At 44.1% G+C, this 15,649-nt stretch overlaps 1 protein-coding gene across 7 annotated transcripts in view; it reads right to left on the reverse strand.

Moving 5' to 3' along the window:
- Positions 1–15,649, reverse strand: part of pcbp4 (poly(rC) binding protein 4) — a 63,348-nt gene that overhangs the window by 26,801 nt on the left and 20,898 nt on the right. For all 7 annotated transcript variants that reach the window (XM_064304278.1, XM_064304275.1, XM_064304273.1 and 4 more), the window contains exons 2-5: positions 7,560–7,728; positions 7,267–7,290; positions 3,779–3,811; positions 1,828–1,944 (exon numbers count right to left, since the gene is read on the reverse strand). In XM_064304278.1, the coding sequence (XP_064160348.1) occupies positions 1,828–1,944; positions 3,779–3,811; positions 7,267–7,290; positions 7,560–7,667 (282 nt within the window). In that variant the 5' untranslated portion in view covers positions 7,668–7,728. The remainder of the gene's footprint in view (positions 1–1,827; positions 1,945–3,778; positions 3,812–7,266; positions 7,291–7,559; positions 7,729–15,649) is intronic.

Consider the following 15,649-nt stretch of genomic DNA (forward strand, 5'->3'; position numbering starts at 1 on the left):
TGCTCTGCCTGGCTGCCCATCAGCACAAATCACCATACGTGGGCTGAATCAGATTGTGTGATCCTGAGTAGGAATGCAGTACGTGCACGGTGCGCCCCAAACAAAATGGTTTTCCCCTCACTAAAGTTTTCAGTGTTATTTTCTTTCCTCCCAAACCCTCCCGAAAAGACATCCTGATCATCAGCTCTGCTGAAATCCCATTCTTTAGAACATTATTTTTTGCTTGAAACAAAGTTGAGATGGATATCCACATCTCTGCATGAATAATAAAATGGCTTCTTTTTTCTTTTGGGCTTTCTTTATCCTTGGTTGGATTTGCACTTTATGACTTTTCCGGGGAAGACCATCTTCCTTCATCAGGATCAGAGAGCTCTGAACGTCAGCTTCTAGATTTAATTTAAAAATATGCATTACGTCTTAATAGCTGTGAGGGCAGTAATCCTTTCTAGCCAATCCTCTGTAATTCTCATAGCAAATCTGTGGAAATACTTCCCAGGGTCCGTGAGCTTCGTTGCTACCAAGAGACATCTTCCTATTCTTTATCTATATTTGTCTTCTGCATAGGATCATAGAATGTCAATAGCAATCGACTTGCAACTAAAAATGAATTATGTCCTGGCTGGTGACCTGTAAACATAAACGCCTAAACGTTTATGTTTCTAATATTTCCAGAGATGAATAGGGTGACAGCACAGACATAATTGTGGATATAAATTTGGAATTGACACTGGTAGGAGTTAACTGTTATTGGCTTAGGATCCCCCCCTTCTCCTAATTAGAGTGCGCATACAATAATAACCAAACCAGGCCCTGGTTGAGCTGAGCCCATGATTTATTTGTACAGTAGGGTTTTGTTTATGTTTTCTCTCTACTACCCACCAATCCTGAAAGGATGGAGAATTGCTTAAGTACACCTGGCCTAGACCTGACTAGGCCTCCTTATTAATTTGAGCAGTAAGACACGAGCCAGTGCTGGGTTCAAGCTGCAGGGTACCCCAGGGGTTACTATGACAACACACTTCATGGTTAAAAAAGAAAAGAGTAGCGGTTTGGAGGGTCGAAGGGGAGTGAGTTTGGGGTTTGGGTGGCTGTGGAGGCCAGAGAATTCAACAGATGTTTAATGAATACCATTCTGGGTGCTCGGGCTGCCAGAAACAAACAACAACAGCAATGCAAGAGCTTTCTCTGCCGTGAGCAAAAGGCCTTTAATGAAATGGCAAAGCTGATTGCTGGCACAAGCCTCGCTTACAGCAGACGAGGCTACATTATTAATCCCATGTGGACTGACACCTATGTCTTTGATATATGCAATAAAAAAGCTCTCACTTGAAGGACACAGATGAAGTATGTCAGTTTGACAGAGTGACTTGGTGTTCCTGAATGTGCATGTGTGAGTATGTGTGTGTGTGTGTGTGTGCATGTGTAATGTTATTCAGTAGGAATCTGTGATGTCATTATACTTCACAACTTAACACCTTAACAGTATAACATCAAAATATATTAATAACTGAAAAGCCTTTAAATGTCAATAATTTATGGAATATAATCTCTTCTTTAAACAAGCCTTTGTTAAGTCTTTGTTAAGAGCAATAGAGCAGTTACATTATCCTATGGCAGATTGTGGAGGGTCCCTATTCTGAGAGAGAGATGGGAAAAAACATTTTGTCAGAACAATTATGTTAAATCATTGGGATACATGTCTATGTAAGTCCTGTTCTAACATTTTGGGAAACATGGTTCCCATTTGACCACTAGTCATAGTCCCCACAAGTAACATATGTGTGTCCGTGTGTGTGTGTGTAGTGTGTGTATATTCTCCTCTCCTACCTCTTCCAGTTTTAACGTGATCATGGTGAAAGCTCGGAAGACGCAGTCTGTGGGCCCAGTGATGGTAATTATTCTCTCAGGGCAGGACCCTTCTGAGATGTTGATGCGTGCGCTGCTCTGTAGGTGTGAAAGGAGAGAGAGAGAGAGAGAGAGAGAGAGATTACTTCTGGAGTCACTTCCGTTTGCCTCAGCACCCAACGCACCTCTGTGGCTGGGCAGAGTGAAACGAGAGTGGCAGCGCTAACCTTTCCACAGGCCGGCCATGCCAATCAACATCCCATCTTCTCATTTCTTTTTCTGAACAGGGCGAGATGCACCCTTTAAACACTGCAAATACGTGTGTGTGCGTGTATATGTGTGTGTGTGTGTGTGTGTGTGTGTGTGTGCATGTGTATGTGTGTGTGTGTGTGTGTGTGTGTGTGTGTGTGTGTGTGTGTGCATGTGTATGTGTGTGTGTGTGTGTGTGTGTGTGCGTGTTTCCGTGTGTGTGTGTGTGTGTGTGTGAAGGAGCCGCTGTGGACTGAGTCATTCAGCACGGCACTGATGAGTAAAGCGGACAGAGCGCGTGTGTGCACAGAGAGGAACTGAGGCTGGACAGCCTGTCTGATTCATTGTCCTGCAGGGCTCTTCCTGTCTGCATTGCTTACATGTGATCTCTCTATCACTCAGTACCCAGCCTCTTTCCATCAGGGATATTTCTGGGATGTATTTGCGCTAGTCACAGCTGCAACAAATTATTGCTAATTATTTTGTTACCCTTACTTTTTTTCATTTATGTGTATTGTTTTATAATGGGGGATGATGGAGCGCCGTATTTTGTATTGCTCCTTTGATTCACCCCTGACAGACAAACACTAAAGGAAGAGAGATTTCATTACACGTTCCATTTTGGCTGCGTGTGAGAGCCGATGAGCAGGAGAGCGCTCTCAGTATCTGGATGATGAGGAGGAGGAGGAGGATGAGGACACACACAGCGCACGGCCGCGGCTCCGCTCGCCACTTTGTTGTCGCGGGTGGCCCCTGTGTGACCCCGCATCAGCTCATGCTGACAAATTAACAGGTCGTGCTCAAGGCCCTGACGTGAATTCCAAACCCAGCCCTCTCCCATCTTAATGAGAAAAATAGAGGCTATTTTTGGACATCGTGGAGGAAGAAGATGACAAAATTGTTCATTACCAGTCATACGAAGGGAGAAATACAGCATGTCTATCAAATTTCCGGAGTCATTGAGATGAAGGCCATCAGAGGAGCAGTGGCATCTGATTTTATGTACAGCTAAAGGCCTCAAATCAACACCTTTACACACCAAATAAAAAACATTTTTCATCTCTCCTTCGCCACCATTGTCCACGTCCTTCTGAAATCCTTCAAGCCACCAATGCTTCTTAACACTGTTCTTCAATGGCCTTGAAGACCAAGGGTCTTGGTCTGTGCCTGTGCATGTGTGTGCGCAAGTGTGTGTGTGTGTTTTTGTGTGTGCGTGTGTGTGTGCGTGTGTACATGTGCGTGTGTGTGTGCATGTAAAGTGTTTTGCCCTTGAGGTGGAAAAATATTCATTTAAATATTCATGTATCCTTCTTTTGAAGCCCTCTCACCAATGTGAGGAGCTGTCTTTTTTATATATAGCGAGCGGAAGAATAGTCATTTGTTTCCAATATGACTTATTTGGGATGACAGTGTGAGCATCTACAGGCATGACAATAGCTTCACTGTCATCCATCCATGCTCTAAAATTCAGGGGAGTGGGTTGGGTGGGTAAAACCCTGAATTGATATTAATTTGTCTCTCGCTGTAAAAAACCAGCCTTACGAAGCTTAACAATTTGTAGGTAGTCAGATCCATACATCTTAACTCCGCATGGCAGATGCTCTGCTCTGTATGCAAAGCAGGCTGTGCATAGAGTGTACACAAAGCGAGGGAGGTGATAGGTAACAGTAGGAGGTGTGCTTACCTCTTCTCGTATTCTCTTCACTGTTTCTCCTTTCTGGGGGTGGAGGGGGAACAAAAGAAGAAGAAGATGTCAAAGGCTGTGTTTTGCAGCTCTTGTTTACAAAGAAGAAGGCTTTTAACATGTCCCTTCACCTTGTAATTAAACTGGCTTGACTTGGCTCTAACATGCCAAAAATGAGCATCAGTTCAGCCCCACTAAACAGCAATGAGGCTTCTGCATGGATGCGCTCCCCAGAAACCAGATTTGGGATGGCAAGGGACTCAACTGCCCTTCAATCACTAGAACATCTAGGCCAAGTTCTGATGCCAGGCACTTGCATATCTGCACTTTTGCATGAAAAAAGCAGTGTGTCAGGCCTGGCTGTGTTTCGAGTGGCTGGTCTATCTGTATGGGACTGTTTCATCACATTGTGTCAGTGAATAAAACAACAAAAAATAAATAAAAGAAAAAATCTATATATTTTTTGTAAAAAATAAAATAAAAGCCAAACTTGTTTAAGTAGCTTTGTCAGGCCAACTTTTCAGTCATGTTCCCGTTCCTTTCATGCCCCCCACTCTATTCTCTCTCTCTCTCTCTCTCTCTCTTTCTCTTTCTCTCTCCCTCTCTCCTAGTTTGTCTCTTTGCTGTTTCTCTCTCTGTCTCACTCAGTGACAGGTATTAAAAGTGGAGGCTGAGGTGGGTGTTAGGGGACAGTATACTGCAGAGCTGTATCTGTAACATTACCCTTCTGCTTTCTTCAGCTGAGGTCGAACCAAGGGGAGGGAGTGGGAAGAACACAAGGATAAACTGGCACGCGGAGGGAGAGCAGTCCCTGGTGCTTCATCATTCGGATGTCAAAATGTTCCGATTCTCAATCATCTGATCTCATGTCTCTAGAGAACAGCTGATGTAATCAATCGGCAGAGGGGGCAGGGGTGGCAAGGGGAACAAGGGGGGGGGGGGGTTTCGGAAGGGGGCGCTACAATTTTTTGTAGCTTAAGAATTCTTTTTTCATAAATAACTGTATCCCAAAAGGTTGCCAGTTTGACTCCCAGGCGATGAGGCTTCTGCCTTGCCCTTGAGCAAGGTACATAATCTGATCCGCTTCAGTAAATATCCAACAGTATACATGGCTAATGAGCTATTTAAGTCCTTCTGAATAGGAGAATCTGCTTAGAAATGTCTGCTGTTCTGCAATATCAATCCAGTCCAACTGTGAGAAAGTGATTAGCTAAACCTAGCTTATGTAAGATTCTGAGTAAAATACTGCCTTCTGTTTCACCATTCTTTACAGATTGTTGAATATGCTGCAGATGTTGTGCAACATGTATTGTGTGTCGTCATTTATAATAAAATAAGAGCACAACATGCAATTATTGGTAAGATTTATTGAAAAACCTTCAAAGTATTCTATAATATTCCACCATGGCTCTAATTATAAATTTGAAAACCTTTCTTCTCATTAATATTTATATTGCTTAGCAGAAAGCACTCATCCATAGCAAATAACATTTGAAATGTCATTCATATACACACGTCCGGTTGTTTGTTTACAGAAACAATTCAGGTTAAAAACCTTGGCCTAGATTCAATTAACAACTGTCATTAATTGAGTTAAAATGAAATTAAAGTGCTTCCTTTTTTCTTTAGACTCTTTATCGAGGTCATTTTTGTGGTTGAAGAACTTGCTAAACTGATTTATGTGAAGACACTCATGAATGCATGCATTTCATTGTAGTCAAGGTGTTTAGGACAAATATTGACTGAATACAGGCTTAATGTGTGGCAACTGTAACAGTGCAACATGTTGGAATAGGGGAGCTTGTAGGGTCTATTATGATATAGTAGAGTCATACAGTGAACTGCCATTTTACCCTTGAATGAAGTACTTACACTGAATTTCTGTAGTAATTATGCAGATATAAAAATTATGTATGCTCTGTACGTCACGCTAGATAAGGGCCTCTTCCAGTGTTATCAATAATAAATAATAACTGGGAGAGTAACAGCTCAATTAAAGAACTCCCGGTCATATTTCCAGACTGGCTGAAGAGAGTATCAGAGAATGTCCTTATAAGAGAACGACCTTGCATATAACAGCGGTGTTCTCTCATAAGAGAACATCCCTACAACATGCTTATATGAGAAAGACCTTGTGTATAGCAGCCCTGCCACGCCCACATGCACCCCCCTTAAGCCCGGTCCCCTGATCCCCAGCGGTGGGCCTGCACTGCGCAGCGTAGACGGCGGTGGGCTGGGCGTCTGAGTGCTCTTGTGGCCAGATGAAATGGAGAGGCTGGCAGTGACCCAGGGCCTTATTAGCTGGATTTCCCCAGGGGGAGAGGAGCCTGGGCATGGGCAATGCCTCAGGTCCTGCAAGGCAACGTTTACTGCTCTGCTGTAAGGCCGAGGTGGACCAGAGAGAGCTGCATGCAGAACCCACGCCTTGTCTACCGTTAGCTGACGGCTGCAGTTAGCCCCACCCTGCTCGGCTAAATCTGTTACTCTCTTTCTCTGACTGCCCATGTCGGGTTTTTTGATGTTCCTCTTTGCCCATTCCCCTGTCAGCGCTGAAACAGTGACAAACTCAAGATTAAGGGCTGATGTGGTGCTTTGGAATAGTTTCTTAAATCACATTTGTCATTGCATTACATCTCATGTATTGTTTGTTGGAATACATGCAAAAGGCTGTGCAGAAAGAGTCCATTTTGTAATTATATCAGTTAAACCAATCTGAATGCAGTTAGTTTCACTCTTCTCCATTTGAACCTGAACAAAGTTATGCCACAGTACCTGCACATGCTAAATACAAACCAGATGTTATATTGATGTTCTACAATGCCAGATTACACATAAAGAGCATTGTGTAGTTTGTGGTACTACATTACAAGAAAGATATATATAAGCTCTAGAAAATTTTCAAAGAAGGGCAACCAAATTGGTCCCTCAGATGAAATATAATAGTTATGGAAAAGAAGTAAGACTTGAAAATAAAGAAAAATACTCAATCTGTTCCAGTACATTGAAAGAAGACTAAGGGAGTATTTTATATAAGTTTTTAAATTCATAAAGGGGGTCACAATAGATTTTTTAGTTTGATTTCTGTCAGTAGAGCAAGGGGAACATAAGTGTTTAACGACAGGTAAATTCTGCGCAAATATCAGGCAGTATTTCTTTACACAGAGAGTTGTCAATGCATGGAACAGCTTGCCAAATCCTGTAGCGGAGGCAGAGACTCTAGGGGTTTTTTCAGTCTTTGTGCAGTGCTAGACACTCTCTAATTTGTGGGAAAATGGGGAGTGCTAGAAACTCTCTAGCTGTAGACAGGTTGCGAGCTCGAGATATTCTTAAGTTTGTAGGTAAATGGCAAGTGCAAGATACTCTAGTTTGTCCATAAATGTCGGACAGAGATGGTCTGATTGGCCTGTTCTAGTCGCTATGCGTTCTTAGAAAAAACAAGGATCATAATAGAATCCTTCTCCAAAAAAAAAAAAAGATGAAGTGCTCACCTTCCCGATGATGCTGCCGACCTCCTGTAACAGAACAGAGGAAATGGTATTGATCCCAGCTCTTCCCACACATTCCCTGTGCATTTGAATACAGCTGGGATGCTTTGTGAAACCAGCTCCTACCAGCTGCGAGAGTGTCCACTAATTGCACATAACCAACTGCAAACTGGAGCTTTAGTGTTAGTATTGACTCAGAAACAGATGTTTCTAATGTAAGAGAACAAACTCAAAAAGATAACTCTTTATGACAGAAGGAGTTATATTAAATGTAACAGGCAGCATGACAGACCCACCTTTCCGTGCATGAGCAGCCTGAGGGTGAGCGTCACGTTCATGCCCCCTTCTCCAAAGTCCTGCTCACAGTTCATTCTGATGTGGGAGTCTGGCGCAGGGAGACGCATGAAAGAGGCTCGTCAGCAGGTGCAACTGCGCAATGAGGCTCTTTACCGGAATTTCACAGCTCTGTGGGGAGAGAGAGAGCGCACGGTCACACAGGGTAAACCAGTACCACCAGCAATATTAGACCCCATGGTCATATGGTGTAAACCTGGACCACCAGCAATACTTGACCACGTGGTCATATGGTGTAAACCAGTACCACTAGCAATATTAGACCACATGGGTCATACAGGGTGAACCAGTACCACCAACAATATTGGACCACATGGTCCTACGGTGCAAACCTGTACCACCAGCAATATTAGACCACATGGTCATACGGTGCAAACCTGTACCACCAGCAAACCAGGATCACAAGCACAATAAGACCACACTGTCATTTTGCAGGGCACCACTGTGTTAAAGCCATACACTCCCACTGGACTTCACAATGTGAAACCATACCGTCTCATGGAACAGTACGTACAAAATCAAGCCCTACAGCACAGTTTGTTCTGATTCCATCTTTTTTGCAGCCAGGTAACTACACACATTTTGACACGGAATAATGCAGCTGTTGGCACTGCCACCATGAATAGAGCAACAGAAACTGTCATGGCAGCTTCCTGAGCCGGCTAACTTTGATGTTGCAAGTGCTGTCATTCTAAACTAGAAATAGCATCACTGGGGGATAGGCACAAAATTTAAGGAATCGCTTTCTGGCTTTTCTCCAGTGCCAAAAGCCACTATAGTTACTGCGCGTGCGCATGCGCTGTTGATTGTGTCAAACACACCTGCAGCAAGTAGCTACGTTTTTTTGGGACTGCCACTCAGAGCTTTGATTCCTTGCTTGAACTAGAGGGAACCTGGTAGTTTGTCACAGAAAACAGTCGTGATTCGATACTTGGGGAGTGTATGCATTTACCACGTGTGTCATAAAAGGCATTGAAATACATGTTAGTGAAAACATGTTTATTGATTCACTGATTTATTGTGACATTATGCTAAGTACATGGGAAAATATTGGCCCGTGCATATTAATGCAATTTGCAGGCGTCAAGAGTTTGCACAACAAGGCTGTGTGATATTTAAAAAATTAATTGGCAAGTCAGTTAAAAGCTTAAGGGTGAATTAAATAAGCTTTCGGTACGACTGTGGCACTCGTGCGGAATACTTAAAAATCCAGCAGGCATCACGCAGTAGGCTTTCAAATAAATAAATATATTAAGGAATAAATAAAGAAATAAAATGAAGATATTCGCTCAACCTGCCTCGCAAGTAACTGCAGGCAAACGTTTAGACATCTGTCTTGGAGTAACGCGACCCAAATACCAACGCATTAGCTGCGCTGGTAGGCCTACTGAAACCGTTGACAGATTAATTAAGAATCCGATTTTCACGCCTGCGTAATTTCAGGTGTGGGCGTATGTTTCCTGCGAATCAGCAGCCGGCTGATATCCACTTCTGTGGCAGACTAACAAGACTTCCGGACAAAAGGGAGGCTGCAAATCTGACTCGGCATGTAAAATAAATCCGTGTCACAAGATCCACATTTGTAATGCTCCCTCTTTTTTTGCTAATGTTTTGGGATTTTTTTCATTCTGGAATAACGTCACAGTTCGCACTGGGATGTAGGAGGACTATGCCATCAGAACTGGGCCAATGTGCCCGTCTTCCCTTGCTGCCACCGCCTGATAATTTGCAGGGGAACACTCAGCTGGTGTCCTAACCTGGGCAGCACGGGCACACGCTCAGACCAACCGCATGGTATTTTGGCCTTTCGCTAATTGATGGCGACTGCTCCCCGCCCCGCAACAAATAAAACATCCTCGCTAATGAAGAACAATTGGCGGAGGGAAATTCCTTTGCTGTGGCCTGTGGTGACAGAGTGTGCACGCTGTCAGCCTCGGTGTAATGGATGACAGCACCGCTCCCAGGGAGTCCTTCAGTTACACAGGGGGAAAAGGCAGGGAGACAGTCTGCTGCTCCTGAGCCATTCACTGACAGGATCCCTGTCAGGGCAGAACCGGGCCAGAAAAAGCAGCTCCGCATGGGGCCTATGCGTATCTTCTGCGAGAAAAACAACGCATGAAAACAAAACACTGAACCCTCTGCGACTTCCTATTGCGAAACGATAAAAACAGACAAACTTCTGATCGTGGGGACTTGCAGAAGTAGGATACAATATTGGAAAGTACACATCTAAACTTATAAATTCAGTGAGTTGCCTATGTGTCTGGATGCAAATGTTTTTCAAGAGAACATAGTAGGCCTACAAGTAAGTGGGATGTACTTGTGTAAATGTTGCTCACCAAACTTTCAGTGCCCACCACTAACCAAATAGAAAAATGAATTTATTATTATCCTACCACTACCATTGAAATTTGCCCTGACATATACTGAAACATAATATTAATATTGCATGTAGGCTACACTGGAACTGAAGTGCACCACACTGCAGCAATATTTAATTTAAACTGATATGAACGTCAATAGAAAGTGTGAAATATTGAAAAAAGTATACAAATGTCACTCTGAAACCCATCACAACCGCTCCCACGAAGTGCAGTTTGGGGGCTGTTGATGTGGGGAGGCGGGTGCAGTAAGCGCAGTTTGGGGGCTGTTGATGTGGGGAGGCGGGTGCAGTAAGCGCAGTTTGGGGGCTGTTGATGTGGGGAGGCGGGTGCAGTAAGCGCATGCTGAGCACGTGCAGAGCGCTCCACGCAGACGCGGGTGATGGGACCGGAGGGCCGTGTTCTCTGGCAGCGCAGCACGGGGAGCGCCGTGCGCTTCTCGCATGCTTCTGGCGCATGAACACCGCCGCGGTGCCTCGCGGCTCCTCGCGGCTGCTCCCGGCGATCTGCATGCTCGCCGCGCACAAGGCCGGTGGCACCGCGCCCTCGCCGCTCGGGCTGCGCTTTAACGCCCCCCCTCCGAGGCGCGGCTCGCATAGCAAGCCCCGTCTGTCAAGGCCACCCAAATCTAACATGGCAGGCCTCGGCGTGTCCAGGAGCCAAAGCTCCCCCCCCCCCCAGCCCTCCTCGCCCCAACCCTCCCCCGCGGTCCATGAAGGCAGCAACGCGGGGAGAAAGCGGATATCCGGGAACAGGTGCACTGGCAAGGGGTATTACCAATCACTCTGCTTTATTTCCTGCGCCAGAGCAGGGGGGTATGAGGTAATGCGGACGGGGGCCTTCGCAGTTGTTTGCTGTGCAGCGTGTGGCGACCGGACGCGAGAGCTGCTGCAGGAGAGCGATTGGAATGTTTGTCGTCTTCCTCCAGGCTTGCTTTTCGCGGCGGGTGGGTGGAATGGGATTAATTTTTTTTTGGGTCGGGGATCGAGGCGAGGGGAGGTGAGGCCACTGTCCGCCCCACCCAACACGCGTCCTTCAGCGGCGCACCCTGGCGTTTTATCACCCCGCAGTACTTCGCCGCCGCCCAGGAAATGAATAATTGAAGCGCTCGTGAAAACAGCCTTCCTGGACGGGGTTAAAGTGTGTCTCACCCCCTCCCCCCTTCCCGCCCCCCTCTCCCCAGTCTTCCCGGGGCTCTTTGGAAGCACTGACCCCACGCATGACTGATTCGTTCCGAATCTCTGGGGTCTGCCTCCCAGTGAACACGACGACGCAGGCGGCCTGTAACCCACGGCGCCAGGGAAGCAGCTGATTACCCCACTCCCCCCACGATAAAAGGGCCCGTGTCCCATTAATGCAGAAATAATGTTGCTCTTAATAACGCCCCCAATATATAATTCATATTTGCATTTCTGAATGCAGGTAATCGTGAACCATTTTAACCCAAATTATGAATCAGGGCTCATGCGAACTGTTTCAAGATGGAGGCTACGATAGCAACAACAAAAAATTAACTGTCTCAGCAACTATAAGCCTAATACATAATGAAATAACATAAAATTACAATATACATTCTATAACAATAGCATATAAAATAACAGATGCCACACACAACCATAATAGTTTCAAATGGTTCCTGGTTGTTGTGACTTTGGTCAGAAATTATACTGAATACTTTAACTCTTTAAATGCCAGTAACACTTGACACACTGCTGCAAAATCCTGAGAGCTGAAAATAGACCATTTCGGGTGATGCGGATAACTGTTCTGAATGCTGTGGAAAACTGACGTGTCTTTTTAAGTCTGCGGGAGGTTTGCTGGTGTGCGACAGGCATGTGGTGAAGGCAGGCAGAGGGGCACACAGGGATCTCAGCCTTCACTGTGTCACCTGACTTCACTCATCCCACTGCACAGGAAATATTACAGCATTCATGTACCGGTGGAGGACAATCCTGCAGAAAAGCTGATGGAAAGGCACAAACCTTTCTGCCACTGGGGGCCATGTCCTTCCCAGGACCTTCTGATATATTCTTCATTGCACTTTACTTGTATTTATATTTCATTTTATTTATCATACATTCATCCACCCTGGCCACATGTTGTTGGGGTCTAAGGAGTTAAATTATTTTACATCCATATTTTGACCCAGGTGTAATTCAGTGGTTTAGAAAAGAAGGGGGGAAGGGGGTGCGGTGTTGATGGAAATATTTTATAAGCACTACGCACCGCTCAGTGAGCTCGGCCCAAGTGCATCCTGGGATATGGAAAAAGCCTGAGTGATGTCACTCAGTCATGCATCCACCCGGGAACCAGAGGAGGGCACGTGTCCGTCCGCAGGAGAAAGCCCCCCCCCTCCCCCCTGCATTTAAATGTGCCACAGCTGAGCGGAAGCGTGCTCATGCTCTGACACAGCCCTGACAAACGGCATGGTTTCAGGGCAGTGCAGCCTTCCCTGCCTGACTCATAATGACAGTGAAGATGATCACTATAATTATGTTGATTGTAATAGTAGTATGCTGTAGTAGACATCGAATGTCTCTATATATAAAACAGGGTGTCCTTGCCGAAGCTTATAGAGAAACAGAGGAGTTAGAGGCTCCCTCCAGAAAGGAAGAGGATGCAGGCAACTTGACAGAGATCACGACCGCTCGCTAGGCCTTTCAAGCCCGTCACTGTTTTAGAAATTCAGTTTCGTGTCACAGTCTGAGTGCGGTATTATCATTTTCTGTTTGGGTTCTGTGAGAGCTTGTGTCTTGTAGCCCCTAAAATTAATCAAACTGCCAGATGTAGCAAACATGTATTTTTCTCACTCCTCAATACTGTCGTATTAAAATAACTGTCAGTGCCGCACTTCCAATATTACCCTAGCTTTTTGGACTAAGGCCTCACACAACACGAAAGGGTAGCAGTAACACAAGAGTGCAAATTGCTAAAAAAAGAGAAAACATATCACAACTGAGCAATACAGTGTAGAAAAACATTTAATAGTAAATTTAATTAAAAGGGACAAATTTAAATTAATTATAGTGATTTAATTATTTTTTTTACAGCCAACGCTGTTGTCAGGGTAAAAACAACTGTGTGTTCACACCTTGCTCTCAAGGTGATGACACCTTGGCCTCTATGCCATGTGTGTGTGAATGCCAGAGGTGGGGTACAGGGCCTCATTACCAGAGTGTGTTTCACTCCCAGGTCCTGCAGATAAGCCACAGGCTGGACATAGACCCCCAGACCACAGCTGCCTACCACTACAAACGTGAAACTCATGTTCCAATAAACCTACAAACCAATATCATATTGTACAGCAATAAATGGGGGTGGCATTCCCAAACTGCTGGTTTATTTGTTTATTCCGGGGATATGATGAAATCTTCTATTATTCTTTTATGTCTCTGTCAGAGCAATACGCAGTTACTTTGATCAGGGTTGAAACAACAAAAAATAGAAAGAATGGCTATTTTCTCCCTTCAACTGAAAGCATGGGGCTATTCAGGCCTCGACAGAGTGATCCAGGTCTCAGAAATCATTTCTACACAGCACTTAGGAAATATTTGAATATGTGAATGTCTGTTTATTAAAAATTACAAACCTCCTTTGTTTATTCAACAACATTAACAGCATGGACAAAGGTTGAATGTAAACTTGCTAATGCAGTTGTCTTCTGATATTCTTGTCTTAAACCTGTACTCTGAAATATGGCGGGGAGTGCATTAACTACACTGCAATTCTTCCAGTTATTATTTATTATGGATAGTACTAAAAGATGACCTTATCTAGGGTGACTAGCATACCAAACATAATTTATACAACTGAATTTGTACTGCAGGAATTCAAGTTAAAGAGACAGGGGCTTTTAAAATGATATTGCATTATGTTTTTGATCAGACCAGAAGGATATTTCAGATATTTACATACAGTATCTTCCTCCTTTGTTATAGCCAATATTTTGTTCATTCACAGCAGTCAAACTCAAAATGTTCTACACTTCAGGCCTGATTCAATAAACAATAAACACTCAAGTTAAAATTTTTATTCCTCATAAACACAGTTTGCCAAGTAAATTTGGGTGATTGCTGAATTACCAACATCGAGTCAAAGTTAAGGACTAATGTTGTTTGAATCTATGTCTGAGTCCTTGTTGCAGTTATTTTTTTATGCAGTTATGAATCGTGAGCTGCACATCTGTCCACTAAGCACTGTCCATATTCATGATGTTAGATGAACGAAGGAAGACCAAGACTATGCCAAAAACCTAGATTGGACCAGAAAATGGTCATGATGACTTAAAATGTTCACTATCGCCAACTGAAAACGGCATTGAGAATCTACAATGCTGGAATTCCACAGTAATGGGGCGAGTGAGCTGAGGGTCACCAGTGCACAGTGATTCACATTTATTAACTGCAAGGTTTTCTTGCCCATCCCAACATGTTTCAGTGATTCATCAGAGAGCCTTCTAGATCTCTCCCAGCCAGAATGGAAGGCACGAGAAGCGCTTACATGAACAGAGATGCTCTTTGTCGCTCCAGTGCTTAAATTAGCATTCAGACCACAGGCTTAGGACTTACAGGGCTACTAGTGACCTGGTTCAAGCTGTGACTCAATCAGCTTAGACAGGGATTAGTGAGGAGAGTGAAAAGGAGGTAAAGGTAGACTGTGTCTGCTCTTTGTTTGCCTCCTTCAACACAGATATGCAATAGCTGTCTTTTTGATGAACATTAATAAATAAATAAATAAATAAATAAATAAATAAATAAATAAAAACACACACATGCCCGCACGTACACACTCCTGGGATTTGTAGACTTCTAAAACCTTATTTCCTGCAGTTCCTAATAAGCGCTCCCATAAACTTTACATCTTTATCTATAGAAAAAACAGTGTGATTCCACCTTCGTTTAAAATGATTAAACCTGTATAAAATAAATTCAAATAATGCAAATAACATGCAAATCAGCAGAAAATGACAGAGTATAATATTTACAACATGCAAATATAGATGTAAATAACCACACACGTACACATTTACATGTGAGCCTTAAAAGGTCTTCTGAGGCTGATTAGAGCTTGGAACGCTTTCTGAATGGAATACTCTATGTTGTCTGATATGAGATTCATACATGGGGGCTGAGTGGCTATTAACAGAAAGGAAGTAATAACCTGGAGCTGGCCCTTTAATTTAATTAGAAGCTCCACACAAAAAAACCCCAGTGTGATTATTATACTTCCTGGGCCCTGGCAATGCAGCAGGAAACTCGATTTTCACTCCCTCCTGTTCCAGGCTCTTACGTCCACGCAGCAGAAACCACACTTCCCAAACTGCGGGGCAAGAAGGTTGTCCTGTGGAGAGGTGGAGGAGAGGACAACCCTCCCGAATTTACCACGATTGCCAGAGCTGCCTCGTTCTGCATGTTTGCCCCTCGGCCTCCTGGCTCCCCTCCCTGGACCAATTCTTTATGCCAATGTTTTAAAAAAATAATAAAACAATGCAAACTTCAGCTATATGCATTTCTCCTTTTAAATTTGATTAGTGATTCATTTGATAGGTCAGTGGATGTTGTGCAGCACTGCACAGTATCCACAAAGCTTATTCAGCACACTGAAATAGGCTTTGCTGTTTCATATTAGCCAAGAGCTAGCCCCTGTTACAT

This window comes from Anguilla rostrata, chromosome 13 (genome assembly GCF_018555375.3).
Source record: "Anguilla rostrata isolate EN2019 chromosome 13, ASM1855537v3, whole genome shotgun sequence".
Lineage (NCBI taxonomy): Eukaryota > Metazoa > Chordata > Actinopteri > Anguilliformes > Anguillidae > Anguilla > Anguilla rostrata.